At 46.4% G+C, this 20,863-nt stretch overlaps 1 protein-coding gene across 2 annotated transcripts in view; it reads right to left on the minus strand.

Moving 5' to 3' along the window:
- Positions 1 to 13,066: 13,066 nt before the first annotated feature.
- Positions 13,067 to 20,863, minus strand: part of PTBP1 (polypyrimidine tract binding protein 1) — a 44,474-nt gene continuing 36,677 nt past the window's right edge. For both annotated transcript variants that reach the window (XM_054979256.1, XM_054979257.1), the window contains 5 exons: positions 19,366 to 19,399; positions 18,816 to 18,908; positions 17,485 to 17,701; positions 16,882 to 16,959; positions 13,067 to 16,359 (listed from right to left, as the gene is read on the minus strand). In XM_054979256.1, coding sequence (XP_054835231.1) covers positions 16,227 to 16,359; positions 16,882 to 16,959; positions 17,485 to 17,701; positions 18,816 to 18,908; positions 19,366 to 19,399 — 555 coding nt within the window. In that variant the 3' untranslated portion in view covers positions 13,067 to 16,226. The remainder of the gene's footprint in view (positions 16,360 to 16,881; positions 16,960 to 17,484; positions 17,702 to 18,815; positions 18,909 to 19,365; positions 19,400 to 20,863) is intronic.

Raw genomic sequence — 20,863 nt, forward strand, 5'->3', positions numbered from 1 at the left:
TCCCTGGTTCTTTGAACATGCCACTAGAAACGAGTGTTGTGCGACTGGCTAAAGAGCGCCGTGTTAACTCAGCTAAATCTTGAGACCTGCTCACCGTGCAGAATATGATCCGCTTGTGGCAGCTGCCGGAAGGCCTTATCTGGGATGCTCATTCTTTGCCATTCTTTTTCCTCTTCTGGATTTCCTGCTCAGGCACCCAGCTTCTGAGGTCTCGTCAGGATTTAACTGCTCGCTTTAAAACGCACCTGTGCTGTCAAGATGGCTAGGAACTTCCTGGAGATTTGGGGCTGGGGGGCAGGGTGGGTTTTCGGGATGATGCAGAGAACTGGGAATACATACAGTCCTGACTGAGTATTCCTGCTGGCATTGGACTGTTGTGGCGTTTCGGCCTTTTCCAGTCAGCGCTTCTCCTCGTGATGGCCGTTGGTGCAGAAGTGAAGTAGAAAGCAAGGGCAGGTCTTCTTGGCCTCTTTTTCTAATGCAACACCCACTGGGAGCCTGAGAATGGGGTGAGGGTGTTTTATGGGTGGGGGTAAGGTTGCCCTCCCTGGGTTTGGAAATTCCTGGAGATTTGGGGTTGGAGCCTCGGGGAGGTTGGGATTTGGTGAGAGCATAGTGTCATAGAGTCCACTCCCCAAAGCGGCCATTTTCTCCAAGGAAACCGATCTCTTTCATCCGGAGATCAGTTGTAATGGTCAGGTATTTCCAGGCCCCACCTGGAGGTTGGCAACCATAGGGTGGGTTAAGTGTTACCGCATGAATAAAGAGTTTGGAGGCAATGGAATGTATAGCCTTATAGGACAGCATAGGGTCTGACGGGCATCTACCATTAGCATGAGAAGAGTTCAAATTACGCGACAGAGGGGAGAATGAACCTAGAACAGACCCTTAGGGATCCAAACCAGACACCTCAAAAGAGATGGATATTTTTCAAGCTGAGTGCTTGCCAAACGTTAGGATAACCTTGGAGATGTTTCCTCAGAAATGGGTCAGGGAGCAGCTCCTGCTTTTTCTGGGAAGCCCTTCTCTCCAAGTGCATGAAGAAGAGGAAAGTCCAGTTATTTGGCTATATTTAGAAGGATTAATTAACCATGGGTGGGCTTGGATGGGATGGAAAGGAAGTTTGTGGGAGATTATTTTGCCCTTTGTTCAGACATGACACTGAGCTGATCTTTTTGACAACTTGGGACGAGAGAAAGAAGATTCAGTGTTGATTTAGGGGGGTGTAATCACAAACATTCCCACTCAGCTGCCACTCTTTGCGATAGCAGCATAGTCTGCGCAGACCAGGACGGCAGCTTGTTCCTTGCTTCACAGTTGTAGTCAAGGATTTTTTCCCTGCCTTTTACAACACGAGTAAGAGGTCCTAGGTAGGGTGGAGAATATTAAAAAAGACAGTCAAAAGAAAGGTGCCTTCCAAAATGGCGGCTCACTGAGGTGAAATGAGGAAGACCCCAATGGCTTTCTGAGCCTTCCTAGCGACAGTGGCTAGCTGTCCAACCCCTCTGTGGGGGATCAATTGTTATGTGGGATTGTTGGCATGAATTAAAGAGGTTGGGGGTATTTGTCAAAATGAATGGAATATATAACCTGGGGGTGGGGGTTCTAGGAGGGTTTCCCTCCAAAGGCATGAGAGAGCTGATTAGTGGGGTTAGTGAAGGGGGAAGCATGGAGGGCGGGGAAGGTGCCTAGATGGCAGACATGAGCGGAGTATATGGGGATCCAGCAGAGTTGCCAACTCTAGGTTGGTAAATTCCTGGCGATTTGGGGGTGGAGCCTGGGGAGGACACGATTTGGGGAAGGGGCGGGATCTCAGTCCACTTTCCTAAATAGCCATTTCTCTGGGGAAGCTGATGGCTGTAGCCTGGAGATCAGTTGTAATTCTGGGAGATCACCAGGCCTCACCTGGAGGTTGGCAAGTTTAGGGTCCACTCACACAAGTCATAGCGTTCACCAAACTGTTTTACAATTGGCACTTGTCTCAGTCTTCTGGAGATTTCTGAAATCCGTTAATTAAATAAAATAATGCTAATTTCTCTCCTAAAGCGTATGGGTTTAAGGCAGGCCCAAAAGATGGGCAGTCAATCCAGGACCATACTCTAAGAAAATCAGCATGCTACCCTGTTGCTCACATTTTAATGTAATATTTCACCAGGTATAATATTTCATCTTGCATATGATTGGATAATTCAGCCAGGCTTTTCTAAAGGCAAGTCATTCTGTGGTGCCTTGGGAACGAATGGATCACTCACAGTGAAATCCTAAACAGAGGATGCAGAGTTACTCCAGTGGGCTTAGATTGGAGTAACTCCACTTAGGATTTCACTGTCAATCACCCACCCAAAGCACACCCTAGCAGAATCTGATTGAAGAGGCAAGGCCAGAGCATTGAAGCATGCAGAGGTGTAGCAGGTACTCCCCACCAAATGCAAAAATTCCTTCAAGCCACACAGCAAGTTCTGCCCTGATTGCATGTGTAACAGCTGTCGCCATCATTTGGGAATTACCAAAACCAAAGAGCTATTCAGAAGCTTTGCTGTTTTTTGTAACAGAAGTCAGAAAAGTATTTAGTTCGATACCTTCATTATTTGGATTAATGCACACACAGGTGCCAGAGGATTGGCACCCAGATAGCCACAACCAGTTCCCACGTGTCTGAGTCTGGTATAGAGGGCATGACTTCAATATGGGCACCACTCATTCTAAACACCTGGCAATAGTGGAGATCCCACCCAGGCCTGAACATGCGCCCACAGCCCTGGTGGCTGCTGCATCTGCTTGCGATGGCTTCATCCCCTTGAGCGGAGTTACATCAGCCTGGTGGATAATGAGGTGTCACTCTAGGTCACTCCCCTCCCGTTCCTTCCCTGTTTCCATGGCGGCCAGAGAACCATACTGCTTTCTCCCTCTGGTTTACTCATTCAAAGCAGCTAAGCCTTTAATATCAGCTCTGTTATGCTCCCTTTCACAGCCCGGCAATAGATGTGCAAAGCCAATTAAACTTCCCCTCCTCCAAAAGGGGAGAATCTCTTTTTAAACAGCTGCCAGTAGGAGTGATGGCTGCATACGGCCCGCCTCTTTCTGTCCCCTACACCATCCTGATGCAGATTTCCATTCTGCACTGAATTGCAGGTATTTCTGAAAATCCTGAGGTGGTCTGTCATAAAGCACGGAATGTCTCTCTACAGTTGCCATTATAGAAATACCAAACCTGATGCTGAATGGATACTCGGCTCAAGTGGATTCTGTCATCCTGTAAGCAGAATTCATTTTAAGATCAAGATTGCTCCTCCATTTTCAACTGCATTGCTTTTCTCCTTAGGGGAGGGACCCCCACCATTTTTTGAACCTGTGGGCAGCACATTTGGAATTCTGAAAAGGGGTGCTGGGCACAACCACAAACGCTGCCACAAACTGTCCGGGAGTGATGTCGTGCAAAGTATAAAAATAATTCTCAACCTTTCAGGCAGAAGCTCTGTTTAATAGGATGCCTTTTAAAATGAACATATTGTTTAAAAATAGGATAGAAAAATAGATTCATTGTATAACTGAAGATCCTTTGCTGTGATGGAAGCCGTTTCCAAAACAACGCTTAAGAATCTGCCCAGCCGATCAGATCTCCAACGGCCAGTGAGAAGTCCCGCTGGGCAACCCCCCCAACTGCCTATGCCCATTTTCTAAAAATGCCTGAAGGTGCCAGGAAAGGCACCATGGAACCCATGCGCACCCCTGCCTTGGGATACCTAAATTTCTGGCTCCCATTCTGTTATATCTAAATACTGTATTGTGAGGGCCACTTGGTTAGCCAGAGGTTCCAGAAGTATTAGGGAGACTTTTGACACCTCGCAGAGAGCATCTAGTTGGGGGCTTAACCGTTGTTGTTGAACACTTTCTCTTACACGCATGCCTGGCCACAGGTGGAATGTGAGAAGTGAAGGGAGACGCAGAGGCACGGGATATGAAGAATACGCTGGCTGCTCAGGGCCCTTTGGGCGTTAGGGCTGAGAAGGATCAACCAATATATTTAGCAAAGAAACATCTGGGCATGAGGATTAGCGACAGCCAGAGGAGCTTTGCAGCACCAGCCAGCATCGCCCACCTGTTCGCTTTCCATCCTTTGTGCCTTCTTTCTCTCTTCGTTTTCCCCACCCCTTCTCTTCTAACTTCATAGTCCAAGTAACTTCCTTCCTGGGGCAGTTTTGGCTACAATGTCCAGAATTCCATGGTCTTGGCATTTGCACCAGGTTGTCCAAAAGGACTGCAGATGAAATGACATTTCAGACGTTCAAAACTTGACTTCTTTCTGGGGATTAAGAATTTGCTGGATCAGGGCAAAAGCCCATCTGCGTAGAAATAGATGCCCTGAAAGCCCCCAGACTAAGTACAGAAACACAGAAGCAGGTGAAATATTAACATGTGTAGGCACTGTAACCACACGGTGCGTGGGCAAAACAAAGCAACAGGACACTTTGGGCCAGACTAGAAGTGACGAATTACACTACGTGATCGAGTGGAGTGCAAGTGAACAGGGAGGAATACATGTGAGTCTGTTCACTTGCCATTCCCGTGTAACTCGTCACTTCTAGCTTGGCCCACAGATACAGGCAGTGAGCAACATAGTTACTGCTCAGCCGCATTTGCTAAGCAAACAGGCAACTCTGGGGAGCAGTTTGTTGCTTTTTGCTACCATTGAGCATGGCAAATTCGACTGTTGAATAAGATTATGGCAAAGTTCAAGGCATCTTGACTGATGTCATTTATTGCTTGTTTTGAATATTTATACCTGACTTTCCAGCAGAACTCTGATGCACATACACACACACGAGATAAAAACATACACTCTTCAGTTCTGTGTCTTTTGCCCCAGATTCACTGCTGGCTGTCTCTGCCAAGCACTATTTTATAAAACGTTTCTATGTGAGAGAGCACCCCGTTGGAGCACTTCAAGGCACACTGTGCTTGAACATGGGAGCATCAAAGGAAGCAAACTGATTCTTTGTTGTCCAAAGCACAATCCCTTTCCATTCATGCTGTGTTACTCCCAGGAGCGATGATCGGGAATAGAAGCAAGCTCACACACAACATGAGGCTGCATTGCTTGCAGGAGGTGGGGCTGAACAGCTAAGAGGCTGAGAGAATTGTTGCCTGCTTAAGGCCTAGTGCTTATGTTTGGATGGACACCAACTCAAAACTTACCTGGAGTGGTGTTAAACATGCAACAGATATTTATTTATGGTATTTATATGGTATATTAAATTGCGGTGTAAAGTCCACCTTCTGGAAGGGAAGGTGCTGTTGTCAGTTCGGCTGGGATTAAAACCTCATATGGATGACAGCAGAGGATTTTGAAGAAGTTCTGAGAGATGGTGAAGCAAAGGAACTGCGAGCCCACGGACAAGGAGTGTGAAGTGCAGACACAGGAACAGATAAAGGATAGCAGAAAATGGCACAGGATCTATAGGGGAAAACATGGAATTGAAAGAGTTCCCTTTTCTTGTTACCTTTGGCCCAGTGGTTGTTTAATATGGATTTATTTCTGGGGTGGGGGGGTGGAAGTTTTAGTTTAGTGTGCCAATTTTAGTCCGCTGCATTATTATTTTTATTTGATTAGATGCCCCTTAGGTGGGGCGGGGTTTATAAATGCTTGTCATCATGGGGGGGGGAAAGAAAATTCCTTGTATTTAATGATAGCAGGGGGGGGGGGGTGGATAGCCAGACCCATGACAAATGTGTTGAAAATTAGAGCAGACGAACCCAGAGCTGGCTGTGCAACCTTCTGCTATTAGAGCTTCAGCCCTCTGTGCAGGATTGTGACCCAGCAATCCAAAGGGGGCCCCAAAACTGCAGATGCAGGAGCCGAACTGCACATATTGAGTCGGGCTGAGCCAATCCGAGCCCCCCTTTCTGATTCCCTCCATTGCTATCAGATTCAGAGTGCAACAACTGCATTGCTTACCTTGCCTGTTCTTTCAGGCTGTTTTTTCATCAATTCAAAGAGAAGTGTTGGAAGATGCATTCCTTTTAATGGGAGAAGAGGTGGTCCAAGCAAGGAGAAATGTGTGTAAAAAATAAAGCCTCTTGGGGTTGATTTCTTGCCAGGGAAAAATGACTTTCAATAATGGGGCTTCATTCCGCCTCATCCCTACTAGGGACTAGTTCCAAGCAGCCAATTCTTTGGCTTCTGAGCAGTTTCGCAGCATCTCTCACAGGCCAGAGCAAGAGATCTCCTTCCTCTTCCTACCAAGGATTGAGCCCATGGGCCCATCTGCTAGAGAAGGCACTCCCCTCCAGCACTGGAAGGTGCCTTCCCCAGTGTAAGAGGCTAGTCTTGCATCAGAAAAAGGTTTCTGGCACAGCTCAAAGAGACTTGCAGCAGGGGAAGAAGCCTCCTCCTTCCAGAGGAAAGGACCATTACTCACAGCTCCAACCCGCTGACGGCTGGAAAATGCTAGCTGCTGTGTTGCTCTGAAAGCCGGATCTCCCTCCCATGCCTCCCAGACAGTGAGGGCAAAATTTTTGCTCTGCACTTAGGCATTCGTCAGGGCAGAGAAGTGGAAACGCCAAGCCTTTTCAGGCAGCCTCAGCAGTTTGGTGTAGCAGTTAAGAGCGGCGGGACTCTAATCTGGAGAGTTGAGTTTGATTCCCCACTCCTCCGCTTGAAGTCAGCTGGGTGAATTTGGGTCAGTCACACCTCCATCAGAGCTCTCTCAACCCCACCCAGTTCACATGGTGATTGTTGTGCAGATAACTTACAGCACTATATATGCATGTGGAGGGGGGGAAATGAACCACTACTGAACGTTTAAAAATGTTTAAAATCAGAGATGCCGTGTTCTAAAAGCAAACATTCAGTCTTTAAACATTACTTGACACATCCCAGATTAAAACCAGTGCCTTAGGTGAGGCAGTGCACCCAACTGGGCTGTCTTGTTTAGGCCTTGTTGTCCTGTCATTCATTTGTTGACCATTCCCCCCACCCCCATGCTCCAGGAGGTGAGTTTTGGAGCCCTCTACACCAAGTGTAATTCCCAGTCTCCAAGGGCAGCCCTAAACAACAACAGCTTCACATTTAAATTTTTTTCAGCATTTGATAGGATTGCTTTTCAGCTTCGGGGGAGAAATTTCTTCCAAAGTTGCACGTCTGTTCTCCATCCCCACCCATAGCGGAACAAGAGGTTTCTGCACTCCTGAAATCACGGTCCCGATTTCTCACTGCTCCTAAGGGTGGGTGGGTGGGTGGGTGGGTGGGTGTGTGTGCGCGCGCGCGCACGCACGCACATGCAGCTGACATGGAAGAACTAAAAGCAGAAGGATGGAAGCCAAAGAAAAACAAATGCAGGGGTGGGGGGTGGGAGAAGGGCAAAATGATGCTTCTTCATATCAGGGAGTGACATCAAACCTTGTCAAGTTTTTCTCAAGCTGGACAGAAAACGAGCAAAAGTGGCTGCCATTGCTCCTGTACATGTTCTGGATTGGTTGTTGTGGGTTTTCCGTGCTGGATAGCCGTGGTCTTGGCATTGTAGTTCCTGATGTTTCGCCAGCAGCTGTGGCTGGCATCTTCAGAGGTGTAGCACCAAAAGACACTGAGAGATCTCTGTCTTTTGGTGCTACACCTCTGAAGATGCCAGCCACAGCTGCTGGCGAAACGTCAGGAACTACAATGCCAAGACCACGGCAATACAGCCCGGAAAACCCACAACAACCATCGTTCTCCAGCCGTGAAAGCCTTCGACAATACATGTTCTGGATTCATCGCTAACTAGCCTCAAACTATCCATTTACTTACAACGCAGAATTAGCTCAGTGCTCATGCAGAAACAAAGGCTCCTCCTAACAGAGGGACTAATGTTTCCTCTTTGCTATAATAAAGCTTTGTTTTTTGTACATGCCCCTAATTTCAACTGAGAAAAAAGTGGACATCAGGTACTACTAAACACTGAGATGAACGCCAGAGTTAAAATGGATGGATTGTCAATCAATTGAAAAGATAAAGGCTAATGACTGCCTGTGTGCATTATTACCTCTGACCTATGGCAACCCTATGAATGAAAGACCTCCAAAACGTCCTATCATTAACAGACTTGTTCAGATCCTGCAAACTGGACATGGCTTCTTTGACTCAAGCCATCTTGTTTTAGGTCTTCCTCTTTTCCTACTACCTTTCACTTTTCCTAGCATTATGAACTTTTCCAGAGACTTGTCTTCTCATGTGACCAAAGTACGATAGCCTGTTTTGTCATTTAGCTTCTAGGGAGAATTCAGGCTTGATGTGATCTAGAACCCATTTATTTGTCTTTTTGGCCATCAATGGTAATCATAAAACTCTCCTCCAGCACATTTCAATTGACTCTAATTTTCTTCCTTTCAGCTTGCTTCACTGTCCATCTTTCACATCTATAACTAGTAATGGGGAATACCATAGTTAGGATTATCTTGATCTTGGCCCCAAAGAGGCCAATAGGGACCAAGAGAGAATAACTGACTACCTAGATGATAGAGCAGATGAGGCACTAGAGACCATTCAGCTGACCCCACCTGCTCTTCTGCCCTCCTCTCCCATAAGTCATTGAAGACTGACCCAGGCAGGGTGGGACAAAAGGAGGGCAAAGAAAATTCTCTTTCCTGTGAGAATTCTGGACTGTGCTACTGTAAAGGGCAGGTACGCCCTCTGGTCCCGTCCTGGGTGCTGCTAACAGCCACCCTAGGCTCCAAGCAGCACTTAGAGGAGTGAACCTCCCTGTTTCACATGAGACCCACCCTGGGTCTCTGGGTTCTTAGCCTGGAGGATCCTGCACACAGCAGTCAGACACTCGAGCCTTAGGCAAAATAGTTATTTATTAGGTCAATAAAAGCCACAACGGCAATGGCAAATAACAAAAAGACCCAACTCTAACTTGGGCTAACACTAACTAAACAAGCGAGTACCAAGCTGTCCTGGCCGTCGACTAGCTAGCTCTTCCCCCGCCCACGCCATTCCTTTATCTTAATGAGGAGGAACCACCTAATCTCGGCACAACCCAGGTGCATTCAATTTGCTATTATCTGCCGTTCTAGACAGCTACCTGGAAGCTACGCATTTTAATTTCCTGTGGAAAATTTTAGGCAGTCTCCTCTTGGCTTCATTCAGTGGATGTATTATTTCTTTATTGTATTGTTCGTGAGATTCTGTTTTACTGCATTTTTGGTGTGCATATATACATTGATTTTAAGTTTTTGCATTTTGGTGAGAAAAATAAATGAAGCAAAATCTAAGGGTCCATTTATGTAAGTCATTGCCACAGGACAGGGTGATGAGTGGACTAGATAACTGGGCATGGCTGCCAGAGATTGTATCAGGGACTTCCATTATACAAACCAGATGCTCCTTCCACTGCCCACAAACACCTTCGCTTTACAGGGCTTGTACCTGTTTTCATCTGTAGACTGCAGCAGGGGACGGTGGGGGGTGGCTGACTGATGAACAAAGGGAGGCTGAAGGCCAAGGACACCTACATGGTTGCAAAAGTAAGGCCTGGCCCACGCATGCTACAAAGTGGCAGAATGGACTTCAGACTGCAGGTGAAAGAGCCAATTTTAGAAATCCCAACAGAAAACTAGCACAGCAAGCAAAAAGATCGTGGAAGATCTTTATACACGAAGGCCCCATCCAGTATCAGACCAGTAGTCTATCCAGCACAGCTTGTTATTTCTCACACCAGCTAAACATTTGCCCTGCCACTCCAAACCTCAAGGTACAGAGGCTAAGGCTTGCCTGTAATGTTGCTTCCTAGCACTGGATTATACCCACTGCCCTGCCCCGTCTGAATCTGTCTTGCTACCGCACCCCCACCCCCATCAAAGCCACCCGTGCTCATGGTCATCATAAAGCAGTGTGTTCCAGGCAAAAGACAGAGGTGGCTTGCCATTGCCTGAGTCTGTATAATGACCCTGGACTTCCTTGGTGGTCTCCCATCTAAGTACTAACCAGGGCTGAACCTGCTTAGCTTCCGAGATCTGAAAAGATGGGGCTAGCTAGCCTTAACTATCCAGATCAGGGTGGCTACCCGTCCTACATCTACCGGCCACCCACTATTTATTCAGGTATTTATATCCTACTTCTCTCCGCAGCAGGAATCCCAAGTAGTTTACATAGTTCTCTACGCCTTTGTTTTATTCTCACAACAACCTTGTGAAGCACATTACCCTGAGAGTATGCAGCTGACCCAAAAACATCCAGCAAGCTTCTACAGCAGAGTTGGGATTCAATCCTGGGCCTCTTGGATCAGTCCAGCACTCTAACCACATGGGCCCTACAAGCCCAGGACCTTCCCTCCCTGTTTTCTCTATTTACTGGGGACTTTTCCATCTTAATGCAAAGTAACATTAAAAGACAAAATGCAACATTCTAAGTTCTAGCGTAGTGCAGCCTTTTCTCCCATCATTTTCCTAAATGTGTGAAGGCCTAACATCGCTCTGGAAGGAAACCCTCAGTGAAAGTCATTCTACCCCCTTCAGAGATGCTTCAATAGCTCTGAGAGAGAAAAGAAGCTTTCCTAGTCCCCCCTCCTGCCTCCTTCACACGGCCATGGCTGTGCTGATTATCCACTCAAGTGCTCTGGGGGAGGAATGACCAACCCAGTCAAGAACCACTTTCAAACAATTACAACAAAGGTGACACATCCAACAGCTGGCATTTGATCTGGAGAAGGTAAGCGCACAGATCGCATCACTGGAGAAATAGGGGGAGACAAGACATTGCGGATTAAGGTGGGTGGAACATGTGCGGCTTGGAAGGCGCCGTGCTTGATGGTCCTGCATGGCCCCCTCTCCACAGCACCTGCTAGAATGTGTGCATGCTTGTGGATAGTTTGGCAGCATTCCTTCTGCAATGTGCTCACGTGTCCCAGGGGGAAAAGCCTACCCTGACACCCACTCTGCAGCTAGCCCCGTTCTCACAGCTCGTTAAAGTGATTAATGGGAACATCTTGCTGACCTCCCTGTTGCCATGGCGATAGCCATTCCCGTCTTCAGTATACCCCCCTCCATTCTCCTCTCAAGCAATTCTACCCCCAGAAAGGGATGGCCAGAACATGGCTGGGGCATCACTGCCTCTGAGCATGTACAGGGCACATTTCTTTTCCTCGCTCTTGAAGAAAATGTATTTTGTAGGCTGAAATGCAAACAAGTTGCCTACTGACGAGAGTAAAGAGCTGGTCAGATTGCTAATGGACGGTGTGCACGCACACACACACACACACTTCCCTGAGTGCTTCCCCCACCCCTACTCAAGTTCCTATGGCAACAAGGCTCCTAAAGCAGCACATGCATGGTCAAAAGAACCCAGGAAGAACAGGCGGTGGAGAAACAGAATTCTACTTTTCCCACTGTTGCCACAGAGATGCTACGTCTATCCCCCCACCCCCACCCCAGCAGCATAATTACTCCAGACCATAATTAACAATTCACTGCCATGCGTGGGAAACAGAAAGAACACAGAGGAGGATATAGGACATTCTCCCTGACAGTATTGTTTATTTTTTAAAAAGATGCCTCTTGTGGACTTAAAAGCAGGCTAGTACACACCTACTGACTCTGCCATGCTATTACACAAGAGTAAACAGCATACATGATTTAACCAAAGCAAGGCCGGGGAATGATCCAGGCCCTCCTCCCATTCCTTTCCACGTAAAATTGTATTTGCCCAGAACTGGGACTTCAAACATGGCTGGAGTCAAGAAGGCTGCCATTTTTAAGCAGTAGTTCAACTGAAACTTTATCTCATGTATCCATCAGACCTTGGGAGTCTGGAGGAGAAAGATGTGTGTGTGTGTGGGGGGGGGCTCCAGCAGGTGAATGTGTACAACATCTGACTGCCCAAGTTCCTCCACTCATATTATTGTGCTTACACTAGAAAAACTCAACCCTCCTCTGCATAACGGGTGCAAAACAACGCAGCTAAATCACAGCAGGGGAAACTGCATGGATGTTTAAGAATATATGTCAACAAAGAATTTTGGGCTCCTAAAAAAAAAAAAAGTGGCTACAACACAACTCCTAAGCCGTTTTCAGGCTAAGGAACTTGGGCTTGAGATGGCTTGGCTAGAGGTCACTGGCCCCTTTCCAACAGGTGGAGGCCTTGCTGCACATCAGCCAGGTAGCGCAACGCACTTCTGGTTTGGGCTACCAGGCCTCTCGGCAGTTTGTTTGACACATGTACACATTCTGTCAACCAATATATGCATCTGAAACTGGACCACAACTTACAAAAGGCACAGAACATCAGGGAGTCCAAGGTGGCAAGCAATTGGATAGCTTCTTTCTATTCTGTCACAAGAGGTTTTGGGGGGGGGGGGGGTTGCTCCAAGCTGCTAGAGATTAAACCTGAGACGGCCACATTTTAATCACGGATTCTGATGGTATCAAACTGAGGTCTCCCCTCCATGTCCACTCTAAGGTCTTCCCTGCCACTCCAACTTCCAAAGCTTTTCCTCAAAGCCAGAGCATCTTCCTCCTCCCTTCGATGCCCAGCTCCATCTTATCCCATTGGGACCGATGACTCCCCCCACATACATACTCTATAAGACTTGTCAATTCCATAACTGTTCTCCCCCCTGGTTGTTACAAAGAGCAAGGCAGGCATCCACAGGCGCACACTCATCTATCTTTAGAGCAGAAGAGCCACAGATGGGGGTTATGTAGCCAATGGAAAGATACGTGATTCTATGGATTAGAGTCAAGTCTATGGAAAGTCTGAGAACGTGGCAGAAAATGGCTTGACAAAAAGCAGAGGTGGCAATCCCTTTCCCCTGCCCAAACCATTAATTGCATAAAGGAAACAATACATTTGCCACAGGGTAGGTAAGGGAGGTGCCACAGCTGATTTAAAGCTCTCTCTGCAATGCCCTTACAGTTCTATAGTGGGAAATGTCAAGAAGCCAAAGTGTACCCCCTGCCACCCCCTGAAAGATAAATGAAAAGTCAAAAAAGGTTACACAAAATGGGAGGCAACTGGATTACATGGGGGGGAGGGAAAGAAGAAGTCAAGCACAAATTAAAAAGCACAATAAAAAGATAGGAAAAACAGAAGCAAAGAATACAGAAGACATTTATTGTGAAAGCAAAAAAGGAAGTACAGACAGGCCCACCAACTGTTTTCTACAATCTGAACAAGTCAAGAACTAAATGCTACAGAAAAGGGTACTAAGATTAATTATAAAATAGTTTTAATTTTCCATTTTTTTCTTTTTTTTGCATTACATTCCTTTTAGCCAGGCAATGAATTCTGATGTTTTGTGTACAATCAGCCCCCACCCCCACCCCCAATACTGAACCTGTAATAGCTGGTTATCAAAATATACAATACATCCATTTGCTGTAAAAACCTGGGTTCTGCTGCCCCCTCATGTCTTACAACAGGTATAAAAAATCATAAATATTTACACCTTTTTCTCATTACATTTACATGCAACACACAGGATCAAAAAAAAAAGAGAAACAGATGAGCCCATCCCTCCTCCCTGTATTTTGCTTGGGTCTGGGAGTTAACAGCAACACACTGGCATGTGCCGCCTGCAAAAAGCCAAGAACAAGCACACACCTCTCATCTGCCGGCTGAGGGAATCCAAGCAGAAAAACGTCGGCAGAGAGAGGCTGCGTTCCAATGAGCTGCTGAGAAAGGCCTGCTAAGTGGATTTCAGGATCAAGTCTGACCAGTCTCACCAAAGTTCTGTCAAGATTTTTTTTTTTAAAAAAAAAACCCTGGGGTGGCAGTTGATCTTCCCTTACTCTTTTTGGGGAGGGAGGGAGGATGAGTCACTCAACCACCTCCCCTGTGACGCTAACCTGTCCACCAACATTAATAGTTGATCTGGGTCCAACAGGCCAAGAAAACCTTAGCTTGTAGAACTCTGGCCCACTTCAAGTGGACAGACCACCTTTCTATTGCTCTGGGTGGACCATGCACATGGAGCGCCAAGAGGAAATGTGAGCACCCGCTGATTGCTTGCATGGGGAGGAATGTGTGTCAGATGCTGGCTGCTTCCATGGCCAGTGTTTGGAAAAATAAAACGCAGCCAGTGGTCCAAAATGGCGAGTTTGCTGTAAAACTGCCATCATCTTAGACAGCCAGGTGGCGGCAACGAGTGCTGGGCTTGCAGTGTGGAGCAGTCTTTCAAGAACTTCTACGTGGTCAAATTAAGGCAAGGTGACACAGCAGTGAGAACAAAGTGCTGCCTTGTTGGTTTTCAGGACCTGACAAGGGCAGCCATGATAGGCTAGGATACAGAGAGCGAACAAACAGCTCCAGCAGAACGCCCCCCCCCTTCCTGCAGATCACCACACTGGCCTCCAGCATAAGAATGCCCCCCCCCCCCACATCACGTTAAGGAGGAACTTGACTTAAGAAGTAGCGTTAGGACTCTTCCCCCTGACCCCCTCAATACCTATGCAAGCCAACGTTTATTTATTTGGGGGGGGGGGGCGCAACTTGACACCAAAATACATTTTTTTTAAAAAAACACTTTGGTCCACATTTTGCAGAAATAACCCTGATATTAAGTACAAAATTCTGGTTCTTCTAAAATCTCACACAAGTTAAGCGGGCAGAAGTAAGGCAACTCTGGAATACAACAAAGAAGGCAGATCGGCACAAAAAGGGACAGGAGGAATAGCATGGTAGATACGATTAGGAAGGGAAAAGTTGCATTTCTCTTTAAATAAACTAAATAAACTCAGATTAAGTAAAAACCACCCTTAAAATTTGGGTCATTTCCTCCTTTTGAGTTAACTGGTGTTTGCTGCTTTAAGTACTTACTCCTTCACCGTATCATATAAGATTAATCTCCAGCCATGACCTTATCTGGCTCAACTACTGCACTATTTTCAGATTACAAAACAAAAATACAAGAATACAGCATACAAGGTAAGAGAACAAGAGTAAGTAGATACATTTATACCATCTTAGCTATAAAAAGTTAAGCTATTTTTTGCATATATATATATGCATATATATGAACCCATTACAATATTTGGTCAACTGGAGATATTGCTAGGCAGAGAAAGACTGCTTTGTAAAAAAAAAAAACTTGTAATAAAAAGATTAAAAGAAAAAGTTGAGGTCACTAAATAGGAGAGCAGAGATGCTGGTCTTAAGGATGAACTCAGAAGGGGAGGGCAAGGCAACTTGAATCAACCCAAGTGTGAGCCCAGAACTGATGATCTGGATACAGACCGATAATTCAGACTCTCCTTGTACAAACGTATTTTGACACTCTTGGCTCAATTTCCACAGTTGGGGAAAACTGTTTGTGTTTTTAAGCAGTCAGTGGGGAACCCACTCAGAGTTACTGCCGACAATGGAATGGTTAAGGGATGAGGAACCTTCCCTCTCCCATCCTCCTCCCCTGAGCAAAGCACTAGGGCTGGCCAAAAGTTTTTAATATCAACTCCCCCTGGCAACTCAAAGGACTGAAGAAACTAGTTCAAAAGCTCTGCAGGTTAAGCCCACTTTTCTGGAGAGGGGCTCAACTGCTTAAGGAGGGAGGAAGTTGCCCACACCACCCTTCCCCATGCAATGTGATCATCTGAGGATGACTCCTCTGTCCTTTCAACTTTTACTAGTGGGCCTCCCAACATCAGCATAAAGCTTCTAAGGCACAGGATATTTGATCCAAGGCTTAGGGAGACACAGCAGGTCTCCCTAAGGAGGCATCTGTGCTTGGGAGGGTTAAAAAAAGAAATCAAGAATGCACAACTTGGTTTTTTTTCCCCCAAGGCCTGAACAAGATAAAAGGCATTACTGTGAAGCCGAGATGGTTTCTGGGACTGGGTGCTGTATTTGCATTTTACACTCTGGAGGGAGGGAAGGAAAAGGGGGAATGTTCCCAGAGCAGTTTAAGAATGTAAACTGTTATGCTTGTGACCATGCCTCCCCACCCCATCCCAGTCAAGATTGTAATCCCACATGCTGCAAGAAAGGTTATAGCAATGTGAATTAAGATTTAATTTTTTTTAAAAAAACCCAGTAAACTGCTTTCCTCTTTAAAAAAATAAAATCTGTTGTCTCTTAAGGTCACTTCAGCTGCTTTTTTTTCTCTTTAAAGTGGCTTCTTTTGTTTCTGGAATGATGGAAGTTGTCTCACCCCAAGCAGGTGTTCAGCCTTGAAGATGCCAGGCTGAACCCCAAGGGAGGGGCTGTGGTGGGTTTTTGCTTTTGCCTGCAGTCCGGTCCATCGTGCTTCCTGGAGCGCTTAAATGTTGGACTTGGAAAAGGACACGCGCAAGTGGTGGTTCTCACCCAGGTCATGGTTATGGAGGTCGATGAGAGACTGAATGGCTTCTTCGACTGATCCCATCTGGATAAGAGCCATCTTTCGATCTTTCCTGCCAAGGGAACAACCAGCAACAGTGGAGGTCAGCTCAGGAACTAGGAAGTACACTAGGCAATACATTATGGCCAGGGATCAAGGGGCTCAGGGAGAGGGGGGGAGGAGGAGTCAGGAATCAAACTCTCTTGCTTTACAGGCAGAAGGGTCCAGGTTCGGTCCCTGCCGTCTCCACTTAAAGGATCTGGTCAAGAAAAGCAACGAGATGCCTTCATTGTAGCTATGAAAAGCAAGGCACAAGTCAGACTGATAGCCCTGCCAGCCAAGTCTACCCAGAACCAACAAGTGCCAACTCTCAGCCAGGGGTAATGGTAGTGGATTCTATTACAGTTCTAATTCTTGAGACCTCTTACCCTGAGGTCCTGAAGACAGCAACAAAACATCCTGACAAAAGCCATGCGCCTTTGTCTCCTCATGGGAAGCCATGGCCACCCAGCAATCCCCTTTCTAACAGTTTGGGAAGCTCTTTAACATCTCCCCCACACCTCAGCAGCTAGAGGAAAACCAACCCCAGACTTACAGGAAGAATTTGAAGGCTTTCACCATTCCACCATTACTTGAGAACAGCATCTTGAGGTCATCTTCAGTTATTGAAGGCCTAGAAGAAAAGATGCCTGTTATGGTTAGGCTTGACCAACAGCAGTGGCGGGCGGAGGGAAGAGACCCCTTTTGTACCCTTCAGCATCCTTTAAGGGCCAACGTGCAGAATGCAGCCAACTGGCTACTGTTGCCGCTATCATTTATTGGTTGCAACTGATCTGAGATTTTAAAAAATTTCTAATGTTTATTTGTTACAAATAACTCTACAGCATATCTTAGAAGGAGCTATTACCTGGAACACAGATTTCAATGAAGGGGAAGGGGACAGAACACCAAGGGCAGATGTGTTCACATGTTTTGGCTCATGCTTGTGTGCTCTAAGGCCTCATATCCTGCGGTGTGCAGAACAAGCAGCTTGATCGACACGCCTGGCTCACATGAATGGCTTAATCCCTGTACTACGGAGGTTGCCACAGTACTCTGCCCCAAGCACAGCAGCTGCTCTGAGATCTGGAGACAAGGCAGGCCACACAAGCCCAGGGAAGCTCCCCCAGCACAAACACCGCCAACACAGAGCACTTACGGGATATTAGAGAGGTGAAGGATGGCAGAAGGGGGGAAAATATTCTGGAAGTTTTTGGAACCCGGCTTCTTGAAGCGATGGAGGGGAGAATTTCCGTAGTCCTTGGTTAACCCTTGGTCCTCCTGCCCTTCCCGGGGCAACTGCACCGTCTGGTGTTTTGACAGGGTGATGCGGATGGGCTTGCCATGCAGCTTCTGACCATTGAGGTGACTCATGGCTGCCAAAAGTTAGGAAGGAAACACATAGATTTGGCATGCAAAAGCCACACCCCATGTTATTTGTCCCGTATTATTTGCTCCACTGCCCAATCAGAAGGCAGTTTTCACTGGCAGCTGCACTGAACAGCACAGACCCTTCCCACACAAATGCTGAGCTCAAGGAAGGCCCCTTCATTGAAGCTGCTCATTACAAAGCTAACGGGGCCCCCTGGCTGGGGATTCTCACAGCCTGCCGAAAGATTCCCCCCGACTGTACACATGGCCATTCTGACAGTCAGCTATGGATCCCACCCACGACTGACACTTCCTCAAAGCACAATGGAAACAGAAGATTCCAGGAATCAGAAGAAGCAGGCCCAGAGGGCAGAGCAAGTCTCATCACAAAGCACTTGCCAGTTGGCTATGTGGCAACACCATGGAAGGTTGTTGGGCAACCTTGGGCCACACAGACCCTAATCTATCTTTTAAGGCTGTTGTGATGATGACGTGGAGGAAGGCAGAGCAGTGCTGTAAGCTGCTTTGAGTCTGCAATGGGGAGAAACACAGGGTATCTAAATCATACTCGGATCAACATTCACCTGTCTCTCGATTTCAGACTTTAGTAAATCAATTCCTACAAATACCTTAGGGAGGGTCTTTTAGCACTATGAACTGCCTTTAGTTTGGTTTACTGCTATTTAATATAAACTCTTTTGTGTGTGTGTGGGGGGGGGTATATTTTAAGTGGGAGTTATTCTTAAGTTTTGTATTTGGTCGATTCTTATAATCTACCCAGATATTCAAATCGGTTAGAGAGTATTTCAAGCAAGCCCATATCTTGCTACTGTCAGTCCTGAAAAGAGAGAGGGACATAGCCATGAATGGGGGCAATGGAGCCTATGCCCAGAATCCCAGGTGGCCAACCAAATTTATTCTTGGTCAGCATCTTAGAATGCACTGGGCTTTCCAAAGATCTTCAGGAAGGTGATTCCCCAGTGTTGTGGGCTGCTACAGAAAAGCTGCCACCAGCAGCAGGGCTTGGAGCCCAGATGTTAATGGGCATGTGGGCACCCAAGAGATAGAAGTAGTCTGGAGCTGGAAGATTAAAAAATGGTAGTGAAACATGAAGCTTACCGAGCTGGGCTTGATTGCCATCGGCCATTTGAACCAAGGCACTCTCCTTCTTGTTAAACAAGATCTTCACTCTTTGCACATCACCATACACCCCTTAGGGAAGCGAAGGAACAAAACAACTCCTTCAGGATGAAATCCTGCAACCACACACAAGCTAATACAAAGACATTCCCGCTCAGGTTTGCTCTCATTCCAGAGTAAGTTTGTTCCAGAGTCTAAGCTGCTCAGGGTAAAATCTGAGAAGCAACAGAACAATTGGAATAACTGAGGAGAAGTTAAGGCTGAGCAACTGCCCCTAGGGGGTCGAACCGAACCCTTTCACATGCTCTCTGTCCCTGACCCAACAGGCATGCAAAGCAATCAAAACCATGCAGAACAATACATAAAAAAGAGAAAAAAAGAAAAACAAATACTAAATGGCATGGTATATAAACTTTTTTTTTTAAAAAGCATTCAACAGAATTTGCAAAACTGCAAAAACACAACCGTACTTTTTTGAAGTAAAATCTCAAAATGAAAAAAGGTAATAAAAGTGTGAATGATAACATACCGAAAAGAATAAAGAGGCATTGGGGTGTAACTCTCTTTAGAGAACAGCAGAGCAAGGCAGCGGAGGGACAGGGAAGAGGTAAGGAATCGAGGGAAGAGCGAAGGTTGCGCAAAATCGTCGACAACGAAGGAAGGGCAGAGTCCCCCGCAGGAAATGGCGAAATTGGTTGATGGATGATGAAGTTTTCAAGATGGTTAATATTGAAGGGCAGGTTGGTTTCCGAAGAGCAGGAAGGTTTGGTTTTTTTTTTTTTTTGGTTTTTTGGAAGGGGGTATTTTTATTTTTATTTTGTTTCAAGCAACAACAGGAAGCAGAAGTACCGTGCAGGTCAGTTGGCAAAGAAATTCCGGATCGGGGAGAAGGGGAGAGAAAAAAAATAAATATTCAGGGATGGGGAGGAGAGAAAAGAAAAAAAGTAGCAAAAAAACATAGGTCAGTAAATACATAAAGAAATATGTCGTGTTCCATCAGTAAAGATTTATAGAATTCTTCTAAAAACGTACAACTTTGTTTTACAGAAAGAAACTAGTTAATAGGTTTTTAACCTAGTGGAACACAACGATAAAAAGAGAGTACTTTACTTAAGATATAACTAAGAAAGAAGAGACAGTATTTCAACAGAGCAACTTACAAGAGGCAACGGGAGACTGCCATTCCTGGCTTCTTCCCAGAGCCTCTTAGCATCTGGGAGAAACAGCTTTGGACAGGCCTCCGCCTCCATCAACCACAAAGGGAGGCTCAAAGGGGGCTTCAGTTAACCTCCAAGAGACAAGCATCACACATGTGCATGCCCACTCACAAGCTTGAGGTATTTCTCACAACTGCCCAGAGTACACCTGTAACGAACTACTGGGTCAAGCTGACCCTTTGAAGGCCAAGGTTCTCAAACTGCCAATCAGGAACTCTGTATACTAGTCCAAAAGTGGTTCAAACTATAGTTCAGGTAATTGGCTACAAGAACCTCCATGTAAACAGAAATTTGAGGAGGGGAGTTGTACGAAGCCACAATTACTGATAGGGAAAAAACCTGAGCTTGTAGTGTACACGGAAAATTTGAATCTGGGGGCCAATAAAGGGGTGGTGCAGTGGCAGAGCCCCCACTTCACATGCAGAAGGTATCAGCATCAATTTCTAATTTTTTATTTTATTTTATTTTTTCAATTTATATACCGCCCATCCCCAGGGGCTCTGGGCGGTGAACAGTGAAAATCGATAAAAACAAGAACTAAAATCAATATACAAACAATATAACAAATTAACAAAGTGCAGTGGTGGGGAGAACCCTCCCCCACCCCAAAGGTGGGAGGCCGACATGGCACCGCCCCCTTCAATCACCAAATGCCTGGCGGAACAGCTCTGTCTTACAGGCCCGGCGGAACAATAATATGTGCCGCTGGGCCCGAGTTTCCATTGACAGAGCATTCCACCAGGCTGGGGCCAGGACTGAAAAGGCCCTGGCCCTGGTTGAAGCGAGGCGGGCTTCCTTAGGGCCGGGGAC

This window comes from Eublepharis macularius, chromosome 5, assembly GCF_028583425.1.
Source record: "Eublepharis macularius isolate TG4126 chromosome 5, MPM_Emac_v1.0, whole genome shotgun sequence".
NCBI classification, from domain to species: Eukaryota; Metazoa; Chordata; class Lepidosauria; order Squamata; family Eublepharidae; genus Eublepharis; species Eublepharis macularius.